Consider the following 27,142-nt stretch of genomic DNA (forward strand, 5'->3'; position numbering starts at 1 on the left):
GCATTGGTAAGTTACCACCACCAATAACTAGATATCTTCTTAAGAGCGCCGACGCTCCATCTTCTACTCCCTCCCCCACTCGCGCTCGGCACCTGTGGCAGAGCTCGTTAGTTTTCACACCTAGCTCCACTATGAAAGCATGTATACTACCACACTTGGGTCAAAATATCGCTCACACATGATCTAATATTGATAGATAATAAAACTAGCTCATAAATGCATAAGTTACACACATTTAGATGATATCTCTCTATTTCATGCTTCAATCCATAATAAAATGGGTGGAAACATAAAATTAATAAGAAAAATACTTAACTAATGACGTGTTGGCGTAGGAGCAAGAGAGGAAAAAGAGATTTCATATCTTATATCCTTTAAATTGTGCAGCTCTACAAATTAATTAATAGTCATTCATGTAAGTTTTAAATTGGGAGAGAAGGGAAATATAAAAATACGTTACGAGAACTTAGAATTTACATCTCAGAAGTTAGACCGCACGATGAGTAGCCCGTGCTCGCGCTCCTACGGTTGTGCACTAGCCATGCACACGCTCCTGCATCCTTGGCCAACGACGGCAAACTCTAGCGATAGCCGGAGTTGTTGGCGAACGACTGCTGCCTGGGTCTTTTTAGTTCCTAAAATATTTTCAAATACAAACGAAGTATTTTCAAATACATCACATCGAATTTTGCGGCACATGGATGGAACATTAAATATAAATAAAAAAATAATTAATTACATAATTTACTTGTAATTTACAAGACAAATCTTTTAAGTCTAGTTAGTCTATAATTGGATAGTATTAATTAAATACAAATGAAAGTGCTACTGTTCTTATTTTGTAAAAAAAAATTAGAAGTAAACGAGGCCTCTGCTTGTGCTTGTTTGACGAGCGGCAGCGGAGAAGAGGCGCGGTATGAGGCGAGATAGATAGGCGCGGTATGAGACATGGTACGCGAGTGGGGGAATTGCAGCCGCGTTGGTGGAGTTGTGGACTCGATGCCTGGGCCGGTTGAGTTTGTTCCAACGTCTAGTGTCACGTTGAATGGGCCAGGAATTTACACGTGGCCCTAGTGGCCCTAGCCCAATATCCGTCCCTAGTCGGCACGAACGCGGGCACGCGGCGGAGGCAGCGCTCAGGCCTCAGCGACGGCGGCCGGCGGGGCAGTCCCAGGCTCGGCGGCGGCGTCAGCAGCTCCTCCTCCCGCCTCTCGCCAGTCGCCTCGCGCCCTCGCTTCCGTCCTCCGCACACCGGCCGGCGACCCTGCGTACGTACCTCCCTCTCCCCTCCCGCCTCCGCTGGACCGTCGACGGCGCCCGGCCCCTGCGGCTGTGCCGCGTGCCGCGCGCGGCCGGCGGGCAGCGGGAGGCAGCAGCCGCTGCTCCACCAAGGGGAGCGCTTATGCCCCCTAGCCAAGCGCTACCCGTCCGCTTTTTGGAACCCTGGATAACATACACCGCCCGTGTCCTTTACTGGTCTGGCCCTGCATGCAGTGCCTCGGGTGGGTTCTGAAATGGACGAAGCTGCAGATTCCTCCGAACTGCTTCGTCGCGTCGAGGAGCTCCAGCGCGGTAATCTCCAGCCTTCGGTGGTATCATGATAAATATCAAAATTATTGAGGACTTTGTGTGCCGCCATGCTGCATGTAGGTTGAGGACATTTATTGTGTGTTTGTTGCTTGGTTGGGGAGCTCTGTTTGTATGCGAGAACCGAAAGCACAAGTTGGAGTTGGACTACAAAATAAATGATGAAAATATTGAGGCTTACCAAAATCCATGTCAGGATATTAAGATCTTATCCGGCATGACTCTTGCATGCAACTGTTTATAAATTTGATTCTTGAATGAGTGTTAACATTTGTGGTTTAGACTCAATTCCTCCCTCCCACAATTTAAATACATTATAGAAGGATTACAGCAAATATATTCCCTGTCAAATATCACTATGAGGTACTTCGTTAGATCCCTGCCTTAAATTATGCTTCCGCTGTTTCCTTTGTCAGGGAACAAAAGTTGTTGAACGAATTGAACTAGCAAATTTTCTTTAATTTCCAATGATCCCTACTGTCCAACTGTTAGTTGCCTCTTGCATCACTTAACCTGACATATCTGATCCATCTTCCAGACAAAAAAAAATTATATTGAAGTTTTTTGGGCAATGACATGTGATTTCGTTTCTTTTTTGAGTACATTTATTCGATTGTGTTATACTTTCTACAATGAGACCCATGTAATTAAATTATCTTTATGATTCTAAACAGAAAAGGATGAAAAACAGAATTCTTTGGAAGTATTGTTACGACGGGTTGAAGGGCTACAATATGGTAATCCCAAATTCCACTTCAGATTACTGATTTTGACCATCCTTTTCTCTGAAATACTTCATCAATTAGAATATGTCTTGTTCAAGTTGCAAAGGGTAATTTCTTGACTGCAGGAAATATGAAGTTGTTTAAAGTGCAGGTTTACTTATATTTTCAACAGACTTTTGTCTAGATGATGACTTGAACTGCTATAATACCTTACAATGGTTTTTTCTCGAACATACCTTATGATGCTTTAATTTAATACTTCCTGTGTTCCAAATATAGTTCACTTTTTTTTAACGAAATTATAGTTCGCTTTGGCTTTGTCCTAACTCAAACTTCTTCAGCTTTGACCAAGTTCATAGACAATGCACCGACATTTAGAGCATCAAATTAGTTTCATTAAATTTTCTATGGAATCTGTTTCGATGGAGTGTTTATTTGAACTTGTAGATGTTAATATATTTTTTTCTGAAAACTTTAGAGAAGTTTGACTTAAGATAAAGCTAAAGTGAACTATAATTTGGAATGGAGGGAGTAGGATAGAACATGTTCTATGACTCCTTTTTCTTAAACCTAAGGTTCTTACTTCTGAGTCTTGGTCATTATGATTGCTCTTTGAAGTTGTTCTTGGGGAAGCTAGTCATTTCTGTTTTATTTTTCATCTGCATTCTCTGGCCTTTTCCCTGTTAGAATTAGAATAATGTCTGAACTCTGAAGCTCCTCTCTCCTAGTCATTGGTTCTAGTACCATTTCTCGTCATGGGATCATGCCCTCAGAAGCCATTTTCTTCACAAGAACCAAATATTTTTTTCTACCATACCTTCTCAGGATATGCTATAAATCTAAGTGCCCTTGCTAGTCTAGTATGTTTGTGCTTTGTGGGGCTAGTTTGATTGTTGAATCAAATAATTGTGTAATGACCTCAACATGCTTATATTTCTCATAAATTTGCTATTAAGTTTTTCAATTATGATATCAAAATGCTTTATGTCATTGAAGAAAAATTGCCTCCCTTTTCTCTGTTCTGTAGAGATGGATGAAAAAGTAGATCTTGTTGAAGTGTTAACTCGTCGAGTTGAAGATCTCCAGCGAGGTAAGAGTAAGACTCACATCACATCTGTGCACCGTGCTACACAACACAAGATTGTCATCTGTACTTATTTCTCTAATCAATGCCATCATATATCATACTACTTTTTTTTTGCGATGTTTATTAATGCAGTTCTCTGTAGATCAACTCTTCATCCTGTAGATTAGTTTCAATACTGTTTTTTTGTTGTTGCAGTTTGATTCAGCTGCCTCATTTAATATATAGGAAGACGTAGTATAGCAACCTATTAAATATGAAAAAAATGCAGATAGTCAACTGGAATTCCTTTGCTTCTATAAAACAAGAAATTATGCCCTCTGACATATCTAAGTACTCCTAGAATGAGGTCTTAGGAGCACACACTGAGATTAATTGCTTAACTTATTTTTATTACTGAGAAATTTAAGAGTTACTTGGTCATGCATGCCGTATGATGCAATTTCTGAAAAAGCCTGAAAGAGCTGCCCAAGTCCTTGGTTCATTCCATTATATCTGTTTCCAAATTCCAATACGTATAAGTATGAAATTTTGAGAAAACTGTTGATCTTTTGGATAGTGTGTTCTCTCATTTTTCCTGGATTGACTTACATTTATTTCTGGAGACAATAGTTGTTGAAGAGCTTTTTTGTTTAATGATTTTATCATCGTATATTATGTATATATATTCTTGTGGCACAGGGTGTGATGATAGATACTTTTGCTTGCAGAGCGTGATGCACTCAGAAAAGATATTGAGCAATTATGTATGCAACAAGCTGGCCCTGGTTATGTTTCTGTTGCAACTCGAATGCTTACTCAGAGGTGGTTCCATATCTAATTTAATTTTTCATTTTATTCACTGTGCAAACAAAGCAATATTTTTGTTGTAACTATTCAGGACAGCAGCTTTGGAACAGGATATTGAGAACCTCCAGAAAAAGTTAGGTGGTTGCTTAAGAGAGAATCAAAATTTGCAAGAGGAGCTTGCTGAAGCTTATCGAATTAAGGTGTGCTACTTCTTTCTCCCTACTGCTATTTATAGCAGCTTTAGTTTCTGTTTTCTCATTCTTTCATTTACTTAAATTTCAGAGCCAACTTGCTGAGCTACATGGTGCTGCGCTATCAAAGGTTTCTTACTTTGACTTAAAATATGTGGCTATTTTATTTAATGAACTGTACTAGCTTTTAGCAGTAACGGACATTGCTAAGGGATGTGTGCTGATTTTGTTCATATCCTCTATCTTTATATATAGGCAAAGAGTAATAGGCATGAACATGTGGTTATTAGATGAAATTTGGTTTAGTGAGTATGTCATCCCAACAGAGTGCCATTTTCCATCTTGATCTTGAGTACTCCTTACTGGACATTGCTTGCTGAGCACAAACTCAATTTCTTCATCGCTGATGAGGCAAGAAGCAGAAGTAACAAGTGGTACTCTGTATTAGATGTATTCAATGTAAAAAATGCAACTGTAATGACTCTGGACTACTAGTGGATAGGATATGCTTATGCTTTGAACCTGCCTGGGGTTGCAAGGCCTTAAAGGTGCAGCCAGTGTGATGGATTCTAGAAGTGTTTGATTTCAGGGAATGAAGCCCACCAATAGTATATATTGAGTTAGAGATGTTCGGGCCTCTTTCACACGTACATCTCAGATTTCCAGTGACGTCGAGAACAACCTTACTACCATGATTGCAGGTAGGTGAATCCAGAATGTGTTTGAATCATAGGGAGAGGTAGTGTTTGGTGGTGAAGACTGCCTTGGAGCGGCCAATGCTGAGGGTTTTATGTAACCCTGTGCAGCTTTTGAAGGGAGTGAAGTGCAACCATGTGAGCTATTAAGAAATAAGGATTAGTGAACCAAAGGGGCAAAATTGTCCCTTTAGACTATTTAGGAGTGGATCTGGAGCTCTACCAAACAGCAGCAACTTCAACTCTCTCCTCAAGGCTCGAGCAGCTCGGCCTCGAAGCATGTGTCCTCATCAGAGTTGGTGCTGGTGAGGTTGGCGGGGGTGGTGCTTGGGCGACGATGCATCAAAGAGTGGAGCTCGGTCAGTGAGGTGGGTGGGGGCTGGGGCTGGGGCTGCGTTGCTCAGGGTGGCAGAGCTCAAGGCGATGGTACGTGTGGGAGTGGTCGAGTGGAGCGCCAGTCAGGAGGGCGGGAGCAGGGTGGCATTGTTCTCCAAGTGGCCACAGCCCACGGCAAAGGAGATCTCCCTGGGTGGCGGTATTGTAGCGCTGATCGTGGCAGGGACTCGATACTGACCTTGCTGGGGTTGCTGAGGTTGGTGAGGGAGGACGGGGGTGTGGAGACGGGCTGTTTTGGTTTGCTGGGGGTGGTTCCACATCCACTTTTGTAGCGATGTTCTGGACACTCGATGAATTTACAGAGGATGGTAGCGATCCATGGATCAGTCTGCACCAAAAGAACATAGAGTTGCCCTGTTTAGGGTTGTCAACAAGCCAAGCTTGAGCGAGCCTAGGATTTCCTTTGAGCTCGCAGTCAAGCTCAAGCTTGGATCAAATGAATCTCAAAAAGGCTTGCGTTTGGCTTGGCTAAGCACAACGGTGACATCCTCTGCTGAAGGAATACACAAAATACTCAAAAGCTGCTGTATTGGAAAAATAAACAAATGCTGAAAATTGAAGCCTACAAATGCACAAGAAAAGAAGTACACACTAGTGCAGCTCCACCTGCACATACAAATGTACACATATTGCTCTGTTCTCCTTTTCTGGCCTTGTTGAGTATGGTCCTATGGAGACACGGGAAGCAGCATGTTAGAGTAAATAAGAATAGTACCAGTACCCACATAAGGTGTTAGTCCTATGTACCCTATATAATCAGCCTATGAGGCCCAATGCACTATATCCAATATTCCACCAATTATATTCTCCTTCATGGTATCATTTGCCTAGGTTTAGATCCTAACCCTAGCGACCACCGCTTCCGCACTGCGCGCCCCCGGGGAGAGGTCGATCTTTGCCGGGGGCAGCGCCCCTGTTTAGGCGCCGTATCCTATTGATCCGGCTGCCATCGTCGTCGTCGCACAGCAGATCGAGATCTCCCCTATGTCATCGCCAGGCTGCCGCTACCGCCTCGTCCCCGGGCTCGCCGCCGGCTGTCGCCATCAACACCTGATCTTCATCGCATGGAGGCAGATAGATATCACCCGTCTCGTGCCGCTATGGTGGTGGCCAGGGCTGGCCACATGCATCGACCTGCGTTGCCATGGAGGCAGCTAGATCTGGCGTGTCGCTGTTGTCGAGCGGATCTGTCCCTCCACCTCGTTGATCCGCGTTAGCGCCTTCGACCCCACGTGTTCGTGACCCACCGTGCGCCTTGCGCCACCCGATCGGGACGCACCGCCGTCGTCGTGTCGTTTTGTTGGGTACACCGGATCTCCTGCTGTTGTATCTTTTCGGTTTGCCCGATCACTAATCCGGATTCAATCGCCCACCGCCCGTCAACCTCGCGCATTCGACTCCGACATCGGCATCGACTTCATCGACACCGTCTCCGAGTACTATGTGCATCTTCTCCGAGCAACAGGGTTGCTGTTGTGTCGCCTCATCGGGCCACAACATCGCGTGTGTACACTTCGCCGTTGCAACTCCATCGTCGTCATCTGTGCATCGACGACTGTGCTGCGCAATCCCTGCCACGCCATCCGTCTGCACAAGGTCTTCGTCCTGCTGATTGGGTCTTCGTCATCGGGCTGCCACTACTCACGTCGTCGCTGAGACCTGCTCGCAAACCGTCTTCTCCCGCATTGCTTCTTCATCTAGCACCACCACATGATTGGGGCCCTCTCCCTTGTACGCTTGGTATTGGCAACACCGACGCGTGCTTTCGTCCCCGACGCGTTGCTGGATCTAGCAAATCCAGTTGCGCCTCGGTGCTCAGGCGGCTTGACTGCATCGACTTCGGCATCAACCCTCCGGTTCCTACCCCGTCTGCCTCGATTGCGTCGTCGCCTTTCTTCTACGACGGTCCTGATTGCATCTACTTCGGCATCGCCCCCTCCCACGATGACTACCTCGACGTGTCTTCGTTATTACCATGGCGCCCCTTGTGTGCCTGCAACTCCATCAACATGCAACCCAACCACAACTACGTCGACCTCGGCCATCTTCAGCACAACTTCTTCGACCACGGCTACTACGCCCTTACGCTTGGCTACCTCGACATCGGCACAAAGGGCTACCGCCTTGCATGAGGACTCATCGGCTTCTTCTCCAGCCATAGCATACGCCGCACATCGATTGTTATGACTGCGGGGGGATGTTACTTATCAGCTTCTTCTCCAGTCTTACCGTATGTAGCGCTCCCACTGTGACTGCGGGGGGATGTTAGAGTAAATAAGAATAGTACTATATTGTGTACCCACATAAGGTGTTAGTCCTATGTACTCTATATAATCAGCCCATGAGGCCCAATGCACTATATCCAATATTCCACCAATTATATTCTCCTTCACAGCAGAGTGTGCTTTGTGCCGACAGTGAGCCAGTAGCAAGGCATCAGCATGACAGCAGGGGATGCCATGAGACGGGAGGAGAAGATTTGGAAAAGAATGGAAGGGCACTAAGGCCTGAGGATAAAGATTGGAGAAAGGTATTTGTGTGAGGGTATGGCCGTGTGGGTGTACTGGGCTCACACACTGCTATTTCAAAACTGGGAATGCAGGATGGAATGTTAATGATCCTTGTTGAATAGCTCGTGCTCTGCTCGTTGGAGCTGTGAGTTTGATGGCAGGGTCGAGCTCAGCACGTTTTTTAACAGAGCTGAGTTCAGATTGAGCTATTGATGAGCTGCGTTCGAATAGCTCACGAGCTCCGAGTTTTTTTAACAGCCCCAGCCCCGTTTTACAAGGCTTAGATGTGTATTCCAGATCTGGACTCATGCCAAACAGGTCCTTAGAACTTCATTTGGATCTGGTGTTGTATAACAAGTCAATGAAGCTCTCCAGATCATGGTGAGCGCTAAGGGCTTTGCATGGCTACTAGCATAGCACGCCTGCTGTTTGTCATTATTTTATGTCCTAGGTTCTGTGCATGTTCTTGTGTTTTGGACCTGTTGGTTCTTTTATTTCCTTCTTTTGGTTAAAATGGTTTCTGCTGGGTTGGCACATTATTTTGTTGCGTACTTGCATTCCTTTACTCCTTAATATAATGATGGGCAGGTATTAGCTTGAGAAAATAATTTCTCCAAACATCTAGGGTTCAAAAATATTGCAAAATGTTTTGATAGAAGAGGGTAATTGTCATTGGTAAAATAGGGCATACATGGGAAGGTTTTGAATATCGGTGGCGCCTAATGCAGTCACTACTCACTAAGAGTAAATACTGTTAGATAAAGAATTTGAGTAGGGGAGATATTTGTTAGAGCAGAAGGTAATGGGGAAATACGAAGAACATAAATGAAATGCTTGTCCTTGTCCAAATCCTACTGATTGGAGATTGAAATCAAATTTCAAATTTCAGCAGTGTAGTCATGCTCACTCGTGCTTGGTCTTATTTTGTGAAGGAAACCTTTGAGGCATGTCTTTTGTCTTTTGTTATTGATATGGCCTTTCCTGTAATAACAATGCAGAACAAGGATCTAGAAAAGCAAGTAAGATTTTTCCAGAGCAGTGTTGCTCAAGCTTTTGCTGAACGGGACAGTTCATTAATGGAGGTTCTTTTTAGTTTACTTAATAAGTTAATTCTGTACTTAAATACAAATGCTGCGAGCGTGAGTTTGTTTTTTTGCTGGAATTTGGGAATCACATATTATTCTGTTTAATTTTCTAGTGTGAGAAAGCAAAAGAGCGGGAGGAAGCAGTGTCAAGAAAGTTTGCTGATTTTGAGGAAAGGTATGTTGCATAACTGTTATACTTATTACTTATATATATGTGATTTGTTTCTGTAACTGTGACATGGACCAAAGGACCTTACATACTGTATTAGTGAACTTATACAGTGTTTCGATCTTTTATTTCAATTAGTTCTCTGGTGGATGAATGTACCAGTGAGGTTTTAGTGGCTATATATGAGTACATTTATCTTGATTTTATGGTCTTAATTGTTGGTACGCACAAACCACCGAAATTCTATTGAAAAGAGCACATAATGTGGTGTTTTGATATTTTTTTTAAACCAAAACATGATGTTTTATTTTCTGTCTATTTTATGAGCATTTAACATTCAGAAAATGATGATGGAGTTGTAACATGAATACATGATGTTTTTAAATTCCATTCTTGTTTATCTTGTACTTGCCACTTATGGTTCTTTTAGATAAGGGCACGAAATATCATGATGCTTACTGATTGGCAGGATGAGAGAATATCAATTAGCAATTGATGAACAGAAACACTTAAATGATGACTTGCAGAGGGAACTGACAGAACTGAAGGCGCATACAGAATTGTCCTTGAAAGTAAGTAACTTTTGTTGATTGTCATTATGAAAAGTTGGAATTTGCGTAATAGGAGGATGCCCGCACCCCAGGACGCCAAAACACTAGTATTGATAATTTGGTATCTTTATGAAAACTGCTACATTTCTGTATCCACAGTGCATGTGTTTGACACGTCTTGGTTGAACCTAGGATTCAAATAGTTCTTTCTTTTCTTCTTCCTAGCACTCTAGGTTGTGAACGGGTTCGACCTAGGACTACTCTAATATATGTCTATGCAACAGTGATCTTAATGAACTCTCAAGTATATAAGAATGTCTTTTTTTAAAATAAATAAGAATGTCCTTTACCTATGTATTTCATGTACATAGTTGTTTATTGTCTGTTATATTCCTTACAGCCTGTTGCAATAATATTCTGACTTGTACCTATTTTCGACCTCTTTCTAGTCAGAAGCTGATATTTGATTCTCTTTCAGGTTATTCTAAAATTCTATGACCTTCGTTGCAGAGACTCTGAATGTTCTTCAAGCGTTACTTTTGAAGAGAAGTGTTCAATCCTTCTAGATGATTGTGCTGACAATTGGAGTTTTTGCTCTGATGGCGGAACCTCAACTTTGAAGTACATTGTAAACCTTAAGCCCTTATCTGCTATAAAGAATAATTCATATTTAATTGTGTTATTTAGTTTCTTTCATTAACATCATCTGGGGCAGAGCCAGAAAATTATAGATACAGGGAACAAATGTAAAAGATAAATTATTAGAAGGTAAAATCAACATTTTTCATTGAATTTCATGTGCATAAGAGGAATTCATCTATCATAAGGGAGTGCTTCCCCTCCCTCCTTCTGCCCCTGAACATCTTTATGCATTGTTGGCTTGTTGCTCAGTTTTTTTCTGGGAACTAAAGGAATGCGGAAGATAAGATAGGAAATGATGAAACTTTGCTGGCATCTGTTTCAGGACTTATGCAGTTATGGTTTGATTCGCAGTTTCTCATGCAACATACTGCTTCATACATGGATACAATTTACAAAACATCTGTGTTATGGATGGAACTCATAAATTTAGTTCTAATTTCCTCATTTGTCCTATTCAGCTATACTTAATTGTGACTGTCATGCCCAATTTGACCTAATTGTACCATGCACTTGAGTAATACAACATGACATGCAGACCCTAATTGGTTCTCAAGAACTGCTTTAATAATGGTGCATTTGAAGTGTCCATGAGTTACTGTTTATTGAAAATTTTTCCAGTTGATCTGGACCTAAACCAAAGTGCTTTGAATAATGGCATCTTGCTACTGATTTTTTGCATTAGAGATTTTCCCTTCAATGTGTTTACAATTTACATTTTTTGTAGGCATCTTTAGAAGCGGAGAAAGAGTCACTTAAAGCTAAAATATCAAAGCTGCAAAGCAACTTAAGGATGGTAAGATAAGCTTGCAAATGCTAAGGTGAAGTTTGGGTATAACAAATCTTTTTGGTTTGTTGAAAACTACTGCTTTTGGTTGTGTAGGGCCTTGAGATTGAACAGCATTTGCAAAGAAATGCACGCATATTAGAGAAAAGACAGGTACAGTTCTGAGGTATTATATTGTTCTCTCATGACCTCTTTAATTTGTATACTTTGGAGTGCAGGCACTGTATGATGGATTTCTAAGAAATGGATTGTCAGAACTTCAAAAGTTCTACACATATCAAAAGGCTGAAATTATGAAAATATTGGAAGAAGAATCATCGCAGTTGATCAAAGTTGTTGCAGGGATTCAGGATAAGCTAACTGAAATTTGCATCAACACTGAAGTTAATGAACATCCTGCCAATGAGATTCAATGTTGTGACAGCAGTTGTAAAGATGTGCATGTTACTACAGATATCAGTCCTAGCACATGTCCTAAGGTTTGCACATGTTGACAGCAAACTTCTTTTCCCTCTACATTAATGCTGAGCTTCTTCCTATGTTTACTGGCTACAGAAACATATGCTTTGAGGATATTGACAAATTACTCCATAAAACATAATTGAATGCTCTTACTCCTGAACTTCAGCCTTTAGGTCACTAAGTTAGAAATCTGAATGTGACACTTCAAATGTGTTGACATTCACAACCGCTAGAACTTAGCATAAACTGGAGCAAATATTGGAAATAGCATGTCTTAGCATCATAAGATGCTAGCTCTGTAAGAAACTGACAAGTGATGGCATTTTCTTTTAGGGCAAGCTTTCTAGTCAAATCAAATTAACTGAAAACTGTGTTGACATTGAACACCACTTTAGCAGTGGGTGTCGTCTCCTCTTGTCCTCGCTCGTCCACCTTTGGTCCTGCATCGTTGATGCACATCTGTTTGAAGGGGAGGGGAAGGGAGCAGAACTGCAGCAGGGGAAGGTCTTAGGGTCGTGGCGGCGTGGGGAGCATGTGTGACTGCGCTGTGGCTCGTGGTGGTGTGGGGAGAGTGTTGTGACTGGCCTGCAGCCCCTTACTTTTCTGAAACTTCCTTATTATGATTTCCCTTTACCCTTACATTCTGCTCCTTAGAAGTTCTATTTTCTCAAAAGACACTATTACAGATACTTCTATTTGTTATTTCTCCTCATAACCTCCTCTTTGGTACTGTAGCAACAACAATTACACACACATGTTGGTGTTTAATAATTCATAGTTAGTCAATTACAGTACAGACTGATGTAAACGCCTAGGCTCTAGGCAAAGGGTCAGCGCCTAGAGAGCGCCGCCGCTCGTGGTGATCTCGGGAGCACACAAGGCAGTCAGGGTGGGCAAAAAAACCGAGACCGAACCCGAAAGACCGAAATTTGGGTCCTCGGTCCCTACTTTGGTTCCTGTTCGCAGGACACCGATTTTTATTTTGGTGCTTCGGTCAGTAGGATCGCGTAGCCAAATAACCGAGACACCATTGGCCCATGTTGATCCATGAAGCTCATGCTCAACCACTCCAGGCCTTATCTACTAATGCACGCTTCCTAACCCTAGTACTATTCTAAAAAAATCCTAAGCCTTGTACCTGAACAGCCTGCCGCCGCACGCCCGGGTCGCGAACGCCGCCTGCCTGCTGATACGCGCAAGGATTTCCTAGCCCTGACGATGCTAGCCACCAATGACTGCCGCTTAGCACCCACTAGTCCACTACGCTAGCGCCCGCCCTTGACAACGATGACGAGTTGACGACGGTGCCTCGAGAGGGGCACCAGCAGTACTGCAGGCCATGTCAGTGGAGGCGTCTGGAGCAACACAAAGATCTTGAGGCTGAGAAGGAAGAGCGGCGGAGACCAGAGGAGTTGCTGATCAGCAGTTTTGTGCTGTTGTTCGGTCAGGCTCGGTTGAAACCGATGACCGAGACCGATTATTCGGGTGACTGAGCTGTTGATTATCGGTTTCTTGGGCACAAGCTCGGTTTCAAATATGTAAAGACTGAATTTTCTAAAAACCAATTTACCTGAACTGAATTTTCGGTTTAAGACCGAACGCCGAGCCCTGCAAGGCAGCATTGAGGGAGGGCAATTTTGTGATTTGGCCCCTTTTCTAAGAATTCCTGGAAACTTATTATGATTCCCTTTACTGATTCCTTACATTCTGCTCCCTAGAAGATATACTTTTATTTGTTATTTCTCTTCTCATAACCTCCTCTTTGGTACTGTAGCAACAACAATTACACACACATGTTGGTGTTTAATTCAGAGTTAGTCAATTACGTTACATATACATAGTACAGACTGATATAAACGCCTAGGCTTGCCTAGCCACACCTAAGCTCTAGGCGGGGGGGGGGGGGGGGGGGGGGGGGGTCAGTGCCTAGCGTGTTTTGTAACCTTGACACAAAGGCACATGTTGTGCATTTTTGTAAGCATGTTATAAGCTCACTTAACATGACGGACACATGAATGAAGAAAGTGATAGTGGATGAAGATTTGAACTTCTTAGCTCTTTGCCGAGGAATAATTCAGTAGTGTTTCGAGTGCTGAATTGAAAATGGAATTGCTTTTCCTATTCAGGGATCAGGGTTCTGATATGTACCTCACAAATTTATTTACCTTTTTTCTTTCTGAAGAAACACTTCATCTGATAGATAATCACAGCTTATTGTGGTTGCATGTGGTGCAGAGTGATTCTCCTGCTGATCTTAACTCCGTGTCGTTTGATGAATCTAAAGCACTTGCACAAGCCTTACAGGAGAAGGTACCACTTCACTCCAGTGATTCTTTTTGTTTTTGATCCTCATGAATCAATTTCTGATAGCCCTACTTAAGTTTCTTTTTCCCAATTTTGTTCAAAAGTTAGAGTGACATTTCTTTTTTGGGGCGGAAAAAGTTCAAATTACTACCTTGAAGTTTAGCCAGTGTTCATATAACCCCATGAACTAACGTTTGGTTCGATTTACTCCCCCCAACTATTTCAATTGGTCTAGTTTACTCCTTAACAAGATTTGTCATTTTTGTTTCTACACGTACAAGTTGAGTTTTAATTTCAAAATTTGTGAGATGATAGCGAACATCATATTTATGTTAAAAATACATTATGAATTTTTTCGCTGGAATTGAATAATCACACAATACAGTGGTGTCCGTTACAGATGGAAGCACTTATGCTCTTCTCACAGGAACAAGAAAGATACCTATTAGAAAAACAGAGAGACCTGATTGTTATTGAGGAACTCCAGAAGAACTTATCTCAAGTATTACCTCTACACTTTCTACTTGTCATTACTTTTCAATCACAACTACATATTTGAATGATATGACGAGTGTTCTAAATAGTGCAAGTATGGTGCAGTCTCATTTGGCGTTGTCATGAAGTTGATACTTTATACCATTACTATTTTGTGCATTTTGCTCCTAGCTGTTGGAAAAGGAAAACTGAACCATATGATTCTTTTCAAAAGTATGCACTAAATGACTAGAATTAGTTTTGAACTTGGATTTTTCTTGGGAAATCTGTCAATATATTGTGAACTTGACTATCTACACTGCTAACACTGGTGGTTTGCTAGTAGTATCTTCCTTGATTGACAGTAATTAGTTGTTTCCTACTCCTTGTATATCATCTATTTTTAGGTGTGAGTTTCTGTTGCACATCAGCACTCTTGTAGTGTTGGATGGGTGTGTCGCTTGACTAGCTTCATCTTTTTTGTATAGGTTAAAGATGAAAAGGTGAAGATCCTGATGGAATTAGCAAAACTGAAAGAACAATATTTGCTATTGCAGGGGTAAGTATTTTCTTCAGTAAGTAATCATGAGAAACCAATTTTGTTGTTAATGGAGTAATATTTTTAAGGGAAAAAAGGAATAGGTTTTAAAAAAATTTAAAAAAAAGGGATAGATTTTTGTAACATTGGTCAGAGCATTATCACTATAACAAAGCTTGGTTTTGTGAAGGGCCTCATAGAAAGTCACATACTAAACAGAAATGTAATAAACCTTAATCATATTGAATTAAATTTGGTTGATCTGTAGACTTAGTTCCTTTTGAGTTTGATGATTGAGCATGTAAGGACCATTCCGGTGTCCAACTTGGTGTCTTATACAGGCATAACACCTCCAATTGTTTGCATCAGACATGCAAATATTTGCATATGTTTTGTGGGGGGCCAAAATACACATGTTATTATTGTGACTTTATTATCTTTTCTGCTCAGCAGCTCTGCTGTGAAGGAAGGTCATGATACTGGTGATTCATCTAAAGTCATTCCTGGGCAGCATGACCAACAAGGGATGCTGAAGACTATGCTGAAGAGGACATCTTTAAGACACTGGATGAGAAAAGAAAGTAGTACTATTGGACATGGGAGCTCTGATGGAAATGATCATACAGTTTGCAAAGAGCATTCAGTGGATGTTGCAAGGTTTGTGACAGAGATATATTGTTCTACTTGCTCATTGTTCCCTACATTTTGTTTTTGGTCTATCATTCACTAATAATGATTTCAAAATGCTACATTGGTGACAATACTAAGTCACCCAGAACTGTCGCTTATTTAGACACCATCACAGATCTCTTTTTTTTTTGTAATATGTTTTGCAAGATCTGATAAAGAATTCAGACAGCTGGCATTGTGTTAGTCAAAGTTAAAAAATGATTGCATCTAGAGATGTTGCTTCGTATTTGTAAGACATAATCTGCTGCCCCCTTTCTCTCTTCTTTCTGTCCAGGACAGAGACATGGTAGTGGATCAGATCATCTCATGGCTGGTCAAGTCTCTAGCCCTGTAGAGTATAAGGCAATAGGCCATACTTGTACTAGTAGAAGTACACCAGCAGTATGGCTGGTACTAGAGTAGTTGTTGGCTGATTTCAGCCTTGTACCCTAGGTGTATGTAGTTGGTAGAGCTGTACCTTAGAAGGTACATGTAATGGTGTATATAAACCAGTCCAATGCAATGGAACCTGTAGTAAGTTCAATTGCCACTCATTCAGTTCCAGTTTCAGTTCAAGTCTGAAACTGTGTGTGTGCTGTGTGTGTGCTGTGAGAGCTCAGGGCTCTTCTTCTACCTTGGAGCAGGGGAGAGGGAGAGGGGAGGAGAGCAGGTGCTGCTCACCTCGGTGCAGGGTTGCTGTGCCAACAATTGGTATCGGAGCCGTACAAGCCGTAGCTAGGTCCCCTGACCAGCAATGGCGGAGAGTGCGGGCCGGAATGGTGGCGGGGAAGGTGGTGAGCGACAGCTCCAACCGGCGCCACAAGTTGAGGTGCGCGTGGTGAAGGAGTTCGGTGGCAGTGGCTCCTGGCCCATGCTCACCCGCACCAACTACGGTGAGTGGGCGACGCAGATGAAGTGGAAGCTTCGCGCGCGCAAGTGGTGGCGGGCGATTGAGGAGGATGACCGCACCGAGGACGCCCAGGTGGGAGTCATGGAGGCGCTCATGGCCTCAACGCCGGCGGAGTACCATGAGGCGCTGGGCGCGAAGGACACTGCGAAGCAGGCGTGGGAGATGCTGGAGTCCCTGCGCATTGGCTCGGATCGAGCCAAGAGGGCGAGGATTCAGCAGCTGCGCAGGGAGTTGAACGACATCAAGTTCAAGCCCGGGGAATCGGTGGAGGATTTCACCCTTCGCCTCCAGTCCTTGGCCACGCAACTGGCCACCTACGGCAAGAAGGTGGACGACGAGGACCTCGTCACCAAGCTGCTGTGCACCGTGCCGGCAAGATACTCGCAGCTCGCCATGTCCATCGAGACCATGCTGGACATCTCCACGCTGTCTCTGGAGGACGTGGCCGGGCGGCTGCGGGTAGCAGAGAGCCGCACCACGCCGGCGCCGGAGAAGGAGAAGCCCAAGCTCCTGCTGACCGAGGAGGAGTGGTCAGCACGCATGAAGGAGAAGAGGCAGTCCGGGGAAGGCTCCAGCCGTGGTGGCGGCGATCGCGGCGGTGGCAAGCAGCAGAGCAAGGGGCCGGCAGACAAGAAGAAGGGGAAGAAGAAGTTCACCGACCCGAATGCCTACCGCAAGTGCGGCAAGGTTGGGCACTGGGCGCGGGAGTGCCCGGAGCGCAAGGAGAAGAAGGATGAGGCGCACCTAGCTCAGGACGACAGCGACGGCGATCACGCACTCCTGATGGGGGTGTACTGCGCGGAGCAGAGCGGCAGAGAAGAAGTGTTGGAGGCGGAGCAGAGTCCTGCGCCACTGGCTATCCATCGCTTTGATGAGCCGCGAGCGCAGGTCCATCTTGGAGTCGCCGGAGATGAGTCCGAGCAGAGGTGGTACCTGGATTCCGGCGCGAGCAATCACATGACAGGCTGCCGCGCCGCCTTCTCTGAGCTGGACGAGAAGCATGCCGGGAGCGTCCGGTTCGGGGACGGCTCTCGGGTGGAGATTCGCGGACGAGGGACGGTGCTGTTCAGGTGCAAGAACGGGGAACACCGAGCGCTCTCGGAGGTCTACTACATCCCCGAACTCCGGTCGAGCATCATCAGCTTGGGACAGCTGGACGAGCACGGCGCGGAGGTGCTCATCCGCGGCGGCGTGCTCCGGATCAGGGACCAGGACGGTCGGCTCCTGGCAAAGGTAAAGCGATCACGCAACCGACTTTACCTCCTTGATTTGAAGATCGAGCAACCAGTGTGCCTAGCAGCAGCATGCACGGAGAAGCCATGGTTATGGCATGGCCGGTTCGGCCATCTCAACTTCGATGCGCTGGGCCGGCTCGGGAAGATGGTGGACGGCCTACCAGAGATTAGGCACGCAGGCGAGCTCTGCGACAGCTGCCTGGCAGGGAAGCAGAGGCGGCTGCCGTTCCCCAAGGCAGCCAAGCGTCGCGCAGAGGAGCTGCTCGAGCTAGTCCATGGGGACCTCTGCGGACCAATCAAGCCGGCGACCCACGGCGGGCGGAGGTACTTCCTCCTGCTCGTAGACGATTGCAGCCGCTACATGTGGCTGCAGCTTCTAACGAGCAAGGCCGAGGCAGCGGACTCCATCAGGCGCTTTAAGGCGCGGGTGGAGGTGGAGTCCGGGAAGAAGCTGAAGGTGCTGAGGACAGACCGCGGCGGCGAGTTCACGGCGATAGAGTTCGCCGCCTACTGCGCCGAGGAGGGGGTGGGGCGCCATCTCACTGCGCCCTATTCCCCTCAGCAGAACGGCGTGGTGGAACGCCGGAACCAGACCATCGTTGGGATGGCGCGATCGATGATGAAGGCGAAGAAGATGCCGGGAGCATTCTGGGGCGAGGCAGTGAGCACGGCTGTCTTCATCCTCAACCGGGCTCCCACCAAGGCGCTGAAAGGACAGACTCCGTTCGAGGCATGGCATGGGCGCAAGCCTAATGTCTCGTTCATGCGCACATTCGGCTGCATTGGCCATGTGCGCACCACCAAGCCAGGGCTTCACAAGCTGGAAGATAGGAGCACCAAGGCAGTGTTCCTTGGCTACGAGGATGGGTCCAAGGCCTACAGGCTCTACGATCCGGCTGGCGGGAAGGTGATGGTGTCCCGAGATGTCGTCTTCGATGAAGCGGCTGCCTGGAGGTGGGAGGAGGAGGAGACCGTTTTGGGGGAAGCTTCAGAAGGCGGTGGCATCAACGACTCCTTCGACGTCGAACACCTGGTGATTCAGGGCCATGGCGCAGCGGCTGAGCAGTCACCAGAGCCTGCAGCCGGGAGAGGTGTCGAGTCACCTGTTGCAGCAGAGGAGCCACCCAGTCCAGGCAGGACTGGGCACCTGGATACGCCCGGGCCGGCCTGGGAAGAGTTCCCTGGCTCACCCGAGCAGCGGACACCAGCTGCGGCCACCGTGGAGTACGCCTCGCCACCCTCCAACGTCTCAGACTTCGTGGATGCTTTCCATGAAGGGGAGGAGGTGCGGTTCCGGCGGGTGGACAACGTGGTCGGGGAGGCAGCCGTGCCAGGACTGGCCGATCGGCTGCTCGACGACGGCGCCCACACTTTGCTCTTGATGAGCGCAGAGGAGCCGGGCACGTTTGCAGCTGCGGAGCGCGATGGAGCATGGCGGCGTGCGATGCTCGAGGAGATGAAGTCCATTGAGGACAACCGCACCTGGGAGCTTGTCGATCCACCGGCGGGATGCCGACCGATCGGGCTCAAATGGGTGTACAAGGTCAAGCGCGACGAGCGGGGCGCCATCGTGAAGCACAAGGCACGGCTCGTCGCCCGCGGATTCGTGCAGCGGGAAGGAGTTGACTTCGAGGAGGTCTTCGCACCAGTAGCGCGCATGGAGTCGGTGCGACTCCTGCTTGCGCTCGCGGCAGCCAAGGACTGGCAGGTCCACCACCTCGACGTCAAGTCTGCCTTCCTCAATGGCGACTTGGCAGAGGTGGTCTTCGTCAAGCAACCGCCAGGATTCGTGCAGGCGGGGCAGGAGCAGAAAGTGCTGCGGCTTCGGAAGGCGTTGTATGGGCTGCGTCAAGCTCCACGCGCCTGGAATGCCAAGCTCGACGCCACCATGACGGAGCTTGGATTCACACGATGCGCCAGCGAGCATGCTCTGTACACCCGACGACGGGGGAAGGAGCACCTCATCGTCGGGGTGTACGTCGATGATTTGATCATCACCGGCGCGCGGGCAAGCGACATCGCTCGGTTCAAGGAGGAGATGGCCAGCCAGTTCAAGATGAGTGATCTCGGATCGCTGTCTTACTACCTCGGGATTGAGGTGAGGCAGGGGGCGGACTCCATCAAGCTTGGTCAGCGGGCGTACGCGCTCAAGCTACTGGAAAGGGCTGGCATGGTAGGCTGCAAGCCAGTGGCTACACCGATGGAGGAGCGCGTGAAGCTCTCCAAACAGAGCACGGCGGAGAAGGTGGATGCCACCTTGTACCGGAGCACCGTCGGTGGTTTGAGGTGGCTCACGCATACCCGGCCGGACATTGCGTTCGCCGTCGGCTATGTGAGTCACTCTGGGCATAAAACCCGCTACCCATTACCCGAACCCGAAAAACCCACACCCGAACCCGAAAAACCCGAACCCGCAATACCCGATTCCAGTTCGGGCAGTGAATCTCAAAACCCGCAATTTTTGTGGGTAATTCGGGTTTAGGGTTCCGGTACCCGAAAACCCGAACCCGCATATCATATGAACATCAGAACATGTGTTTCACTCTGCTGCAGCGCTGCTGTTATTTATCTTGTTTTCTTTGCCACCAAGTGTCGTTTGCACTTGGCCATTTTATAATTCTATATAGTTATGTATTTATAATTCTATGCCAAATTATATGATGTTTAAGGGGTTGCTTACATTCTACAGAGTTCGGGTAGAATGGGATTACCCGAACCCGAACCCGAAATTGCGGGTACCCGCGGCTGCGGGTAATGGGTTTTTGGGACTGAGTTCGGGTTCCAGTTTATATTACCCGAACTTTTCAAAACCTGAATTACCCGACCCGATCGGATCGGGTAACCCGAACGCCCAGAGTGATATGTGAGTCGCTTCATGGAGGATCCGCGGGAAGATCACTGGGCGGCAGTGAAGCGCTTGCTGCGTTACGTCCAGGGGTCAGCGGAGATGGGGCTCATCTTCCCCAAGCACGGCGGGCTTCGGCTGTCTGTCTTCAGCGAGGCACCACCCAGGACAGGGGAAGCAGAGCTGGTGGCTTACAGTGATGTGGACATGGCCGGGGACGTGGATGGACGGAGGAGCACCTCTGGAGTGCTTGTGTTCCTCGGGACTGCGCCGGTTGCCTGGCAGTCACTGAAGCAGAAAATGGTGGCTCTGTCCACTTGTGAAGCGGAGTATGTCGCGGCAGCGACGGCAGCATGCCAGGTGGTGTGGCTCCGGCGGTTGCTGAGTGAGCTCACAGGAAGTAAAGCTCAGGCACCGGCACTGAAGATGGACAACCAGCCGGCCATAGCATTGGCAAAGAACCCAGTTCTCCACGACCGAAGCAAACACATTGATGTGAAGTTTCACTTTCTTCGTGATTGCGTCGATGGAGGGCAGCTGGTCATCGAGTTCGTCGAAACTGGTCGACAACTCGCTGACATCCTCACCAAGTCACTCGGGAAGCTTCGGTTTCAGGAACTGAGGAAGATGATTGGCATGGTGGAAGTCAAATGAGGGCAGCAAAGATTAGGGGAAGATTGTAAGACATAATCTGCTGCCCCCTTTCTCTCTTCTTTCTGTCCAGGACAGAGACATGGTAGTGGATCAGATCATCTCATGGCTGGTCAAGTCTCTAGCCCTGTAGAGTATAAGGCAATAGGCCATACTTGTACTAGTAGAAGTACACCAGCAGTATGGCTGGTACTAGAGTAGTTGTTGGCTGATTTCAGCCTTGTACCCTAGGTGTATGTAGTTGGTAGAGCTGTACCTTAGAAGGTACATGTAATGGTGTATATAAACCAGTCCAATGCAATGGAACCTGTAGTAAGTTCAATTGCCACTCATTCAGTTCCAGTTTCAGTTCAAGTCTGAAACTGTGTGTGTGCTGTGTGTGTGCTGTGAGAGCTCAGGGCTCTTCTTCTACCTTGGAGCAGGGGAGAGGGAGAGGGGAGGAGAGCAGGTGCTGCTCACCTCGGTGCAGGGTTGCTGTGCCAACAGTATTTAGACAAGGATTCTAGACTTCTTTTTTACCCTAAATACCTGTTTGGAAAAGGGGGGATTGCTGGTTGCTCTTGAAACTTTGAGGAATCAATTCATTATTGATCCCAGTGTCTACTAAAGGTGTTTAGCTTTATTTTCCTGTTGCCTTTTCTCCATGTTAAAAGCATCTGACTGAAATTATTGCTGTTAAAAATACAATGATTGGAACATGTAGATGTGTAAACTTGGTGGAATAAACATTGGCAAAATAACTCTTTTTGGCGTTTTCCTGACTATTAAGATGTGATGCCATATTAAACTAGTAGCTCAAACTTCTCTTTTCAGGCACATGCATTTCCACATTAATTTTTCTGTTTCATGCTACTGCATTGCAGGTTAAGAGTTGAAAATGCTATGCTTCTTGAAGGTGTTGGTACTGTTGAGCGTCTCACTTCTTCAGTGCGTAGACTGCATATTGTGCTTTTGAAGGTATGCTATTTGAACTGACAGATGCAGCTTGTTATAATGGGATGAAATTTTTTCGAAAGCAATGCATGAATGATGCATAATATTTGCTACATCACTGTACAATGGGCCTATCTGCTTCTGATTTTTAGAAGGGTGAGTGTGGTGTTGGAGTGGTATTATTCTATCCTTCCATTAACTGTGGTCTGTTAAGACTTAAGAGGTGTTGACTGGAAATGAGAAATTGCATTTAGATGAGAACAATCTGAACTGATTGTTCCGCATGCTAGGCGATTTTTAAGATATATCACTTAGTCACTCCACCCACCTACACACCCTCAGCACCACCCTTTTTTGCACTTTATCCTCCACTAGTGAAACTTGGGGTCACCATACAGTTTAGTAGTTTGCTGTCAAATACTCAAATCCAGTTGGTAGGTTGTAAAGTTCCCCAAAGTGTCTGTTCTACTTTCAAGTACCAAAAGAAGAGACGAGGTCCTTACTCCCAAATCTTAGAAGAGATATCTCATTGTGCCTAGTGCCTTTCTGCCTCCCCTATGCCGGCCAACACTATTTTACTGTCAGCTCAACTTAGGATGTGTTTGGTTTGAGGAATGTGACTCCAAAATTCACTCCTCACTTCTGTGTTTGGTTTATGGAATAGAATGGGCTGATCTCAATCCACCATCTCATCTCTCACAAGCTAACAATTAGTATAAGAATGAGGATGGAATTATTCCACCAAAATTTATGGGATGAATAATGACCCCACCTCATATAAGATGGGGTGGTTTCTCAAACCAAACACCCTCTTAACTTAACTTGCTTAGAGCCCACTTGTTCCTCTACAGAGACTATTTGCTCACTTTTGAAGTCATTGTGCCCAAGCTTCATGCTGAGCAATATTTGTCATAGTGTGCACACTGGCTGGCAAAGGAAGTGGATCTTGTCTTACGGACTGAACCACTGCAACTGCTGTTGGTGTGTTACCAAAGCTGCTCCACCATCTGTCATTGACAGTATCTAGGAGACAGCCACATGTGTTCCTGTCAAACTGAAGGGTACGTTGGCCTAGTGTACTAATGTATGCAGAGATAAACTGAAGGGTACATTGGTCTAGCGCTCTCAATGGGTTACTGTGATTATTTTTCCCCAGAAGTAAACTGATGCGCTTCAGGGATAATGCATTCATGGAAATTCAACATTCTTTCTAAGCCATTTAAGTTTGATTTCCTAGTTAATGACACGCACGCACCAAATATATATAGATTATTGAGATAGTTGCAATATGGAGGTGCAAGTTAGCTGCAGATGATGTGCCCAATATATTAGCAATTACTACCTCCATTCTCTTTTATAAGGCACAACTTGATATGACACGGTCTCCCAAATTGCACTTTGACCATGTATTTATTTTATTTTATATTATTTATACTTATAAACTTATGATAATTAGATAGTAGATTTAATTACAAATCTAATCATATCAAGTTTATGTTATAACAATTGAAAATTGTTAGTCAAGTTATTGGTCAAAGATTCTGAAGTTTGAATCTTCGTATGTGTGTGCGCCTTATAAAAGAGAATGGATACACGAGCTACACTCGTCTGATGTGTGTTGCCATACTGTTAGGGGTGTAATCTTAGTTGACACTAAATATTCTTCTTGTTGGAATATAAGTGAATTGCCCACCTCTCCCCATCAGCTTGAGCTTTTGGGTTGAATTGGTTGGTGCATGCAACTCAATAGGGTATCAAAGCCAGAGGTCTCGAGTTCGAATCCTGGTTAGCGCAATTAAATAAAATATAATTGTTGCTCGCTCCTATTCCACATCTGAGGCCTGAGGGAGCCTCCACGTGAGGGGGAGTGTTGGAATATAAGTGAATTGCCCACCTCTCCCCCATCAGCTTAAGCTTTTGGGTTGAACTGGTTGGTACATGCAACTCAATACTTCTGAAGGCAGTACAAAAACTTTGATCTATTGTAAAATGCTTTAAGCACTTGGGTAGCATCACACCGTCCCATACAATTATCGAGTGGCAACCTCAATCCATATTTTATTTCAAACATTAATTTTATTAACTTTTGGATGGTATGGCACTTAGGCAGCCATTGGCACGATTGTTTTGGGTTGCATTGCTAGCTTATTAAGTAATTTGTGTTACATAACTAACTTTCGTAGTAACAAATTTATCAGGCTTATGATGATATCAAGTCAGCTGATTCTTTGGAGAGTACGTTCGAAGCGCTCAACAGTCTTATAACTGAAGCAAACCTTATGAAGACAGCTCTTAATGTGGTTCTTCCAGTAAGCTGGTCCGGGGATTCATCAGATGCAATTACATATGAAGCTCTGTGTGATCCGTCTGATTCACCCAAATCAAAGTCCTGGAAAGTAGATCCACTCTCTTCTGCAGGCATGGAGATGGTGGAGCTACTAATATTGGCTGCTGAGATTCTCAAGGAGAGCTTTCTGGTGAAGAAATAAGGCCTCCATGTAAGAACGAGTCTGGCTCTCCTTGTTTGTTTAGAAGCATGCAATTTAATCCTTAAATTAATTTTTGGGTGTATATACTTAAAACTGATTGCTAAAAGTGCACTAGTAGATTATTTCGGATGTAGAGAAAAAGCCAAATGTGTTCTGTAATTTAGGGTTCGCTGATATTGCTGTGTCCTGTGTTGGTACAGTAAAGGGTTAAAGACTTAAGAACCCTGTGTGCAAAATTCAGTTTACAAGCAAAGATCAAAGATAGATGGATGTTTGATATGCATCTGAAGTCTTCGGTATACATATATCAATAGTTTTTTAGAGGATGTCATCATCATTTGATATTACATAGGTAGATTGTGAATTGGGCTTAATTCAGTGGGTTGGTTTCTTGTGGAATTTGCATATTGTTTAGCCTCAAACAGGCACGGGTGATTGTATTTTTTCCAGATTTATTTTAGAATTTAACGACATCTTCCAGTGATTTCTGTTGGAGACCCCTATGACAATTTTATTTTCTTGAGATTTGTTGTCTTAGTTTATCGAGGGTGTTCATAGGGATACATGTATATGTGAGTGTACATGTGTGTTTATGCGTTTATAGTGTAATTTAAAAAATGGAGCTGTTTTTTTAAGTCAATTTGATCAGAGGTAATAATCACGTGGTTAGACGAACATATCATGTGAGCAACTACTACCAAAAAGTTCAACTTCTATTCTATAGTCGTGGTTGCTAAGGTACCGTCTAACGGATGGAGGAGAATGAACGCGATAAATAACCCAGTCATCATTTCATCAAGTCCTAGATTGGCGCTATGAGGGAACTGTTCAAAGTTTTCTTCAAGTAAAAGGAAAACGCAGAACCGCATATTATATTAGTGCGCTCGAAACCTCCACATATATTTTGAGCTCAATATAATGCTTACAAACTTCTGTCTGACCAAAAAAATAAAAAAAATATATACTTGTTCGTTTGAGCTTATCAGTCGAATCTATCAGCTATTCAACAGTATTTTTCTCTCATAATAAATCAGGTAATAGTACTTTCTATCATGGTTGAACAGCCAAATGAACAAGACGAGCCTTGAACAGTTTCCTTGGGAGCTCTTAAAGTTAGGCCTTAGTTGGCAAAATTTTTTGGCTTTGACTACTGTAGCACTTTCATTTGTATTTGACAATTATTGTCAACCATAGATTAACTAGGCTCAAAAGATTCGTCTTGCAAATTATAGGTAAACTGTGTAATTAGTTATTTTTTAGCTATATTTAATGTTTCATGCATGCGTTCAAAGATTTGATGTGATGAAAAATCTTAAAGAAAAAATTAAAAACTAAACAAGGGCTTAGTCACTTTTAGTCACTTTGTTCTAATCACATTGACTAAAGGTGAATAAAAATGTCATTTAGGAAAGTAGTAGCCCAAAGCTTGCTAAAAATGACTAGAAGCCCATCTGGGGACGCAATTTTTTCTCCCTAAGGGTACATGCCATTACAATGTGGACCATTGAATTCACATTGAGATTCGTGCCCACTAAAAAAGAGACAATAGAAAATTATCTCTCCTGCTGGACACGAAACTCAGTGTGAATCTTGTGGTCCACATTGTAAGAGTATGTGCCTTTAGGGGCAAAATTTACTTTACTTCCCATCTAGACACAGGATGCCCCTCATCATTGCCCCTATTCGAGCCCCACTCAAACCCTATCCCTTCACTCTCCCTCACTCTTGCTCACTCCCAGCTCGCTCACTCTCTCCCACTCTCAGTGCTCTCTCCATCACCGCCACCATCGAGCTCCATGCCCCCTTCCCTCGCTCCTCCCACCGTCTCTGTCATCGGATCTACTCCACTCGCCGCATCTGCCATGGACGGCCATAGGAACGAGTATCCGCAGTATTTCTCGTGGTTTTCTTCTCAGTTCAATCCCAGTGGCTCAGAGTCGCCCTAGGCCGACCAGGCGCACCCAACGTCAGGTCGCACGAAGCCGCACACACCACCTCCTCTGACCGGACACGATGCTCATTGTTAGGTCATATGATGCACTGGGAGTCCGATCATAGCGAAAAACTACACCAAGAGGTTCCAGGGCAGACCGAACACGGCTGACTTGTGTGATCCTCATCTTGTGTTGGCGTAGTCCGAGAGCGGACGGGCGTGTTGGACGGCTGCCATCGTTTTTGCGGCCACCGTCATTGGACTACGCCACGCCGTGCTTCCAGCTTACCGACGTTGAAGGCTACCACGTGCATCGCTCGCTCACGTGGAGGACGACATCAAGATCGTGCCAGAGATCACGCCAGAGGAGGTCACGATGGAGGAACTCGCACGGTCGCGCCAGAGGAGCTCACGGCGAACTCAATAGCAGAACTTCGCGTCAAACGGTGTCTCGGTAGAGGCCGTCGTGCAAAATAATACAACGCCTGTGA

At 45.3% G+C, this 27,142-nt stretch overlaps 1 protein-coding gene across 7 annotated transcripts; it reads left to right on the forward strand.

Moving 5' to 3' along the window:
* On the forward strand, positions 962-25,241 carry LOC8073427 (WEB family protein At5g55860). Of its 7 annotated transcripts, none has more exons than XM_021462858.1 (20): positions 967-1,268; positions 1,495-1,572; positions 2,262-2,324; positions 3,340-3,408; positions 4,107-4,200; positions 4,277-4,385; positions 4,468-4,506; positions 8,976-9,059; positions 9,176-9,237; positions 9,701-9,803; positions 10,261-10,410; positions 11,149-11,217; positions 11,305-11,361; positions 11,427-11,687; positions 13,906-13,980; positions 14,375-14,476; positions 14,937-15,007; positions 15,437-15,643; positions 22,160-22,253; positions 24,428-25,241. In XM_021462858.1, exons 1-20 carry the CDS (start codon positions 1,046-1,048, stop codon positions 24,716-24,718), a joined length of 2,301 nt encoding a protein of 766 aa, XP_021318533.1. In that variant the 5' UTR covers positions 967-1,045; the 3' UTR covers positions 24,719-25,241. The 7 variants fall into 7 exon arrangements, with proteins under 7 accessions (XP_021318537.1, XP_021318533.1, XP_021318535.1 ...); XM_021462860.1 differs by having other exon boundaries at positions 970-1,268; positions 3,340-3,402; XM_021462859.1 differs by having other exon boundaries at positions 972-1,268; positions 15,440-15,643.

This window comes from Sorghum bicolor, chromosome 6 (genome assembly GCF_000003195.3).
Source record: "Sorghum bicolor cultivar BTx623 chromosome 6, Sorghum_bicolor_NCBIv3, whole genome shotgun sequence".
Lineage (NCBI taxonomy): Eukaryota > Viridiplantae > Streptophyta > Magnoliopsida > Poales > Poaceae > Sorghum > Sorghum bicolor.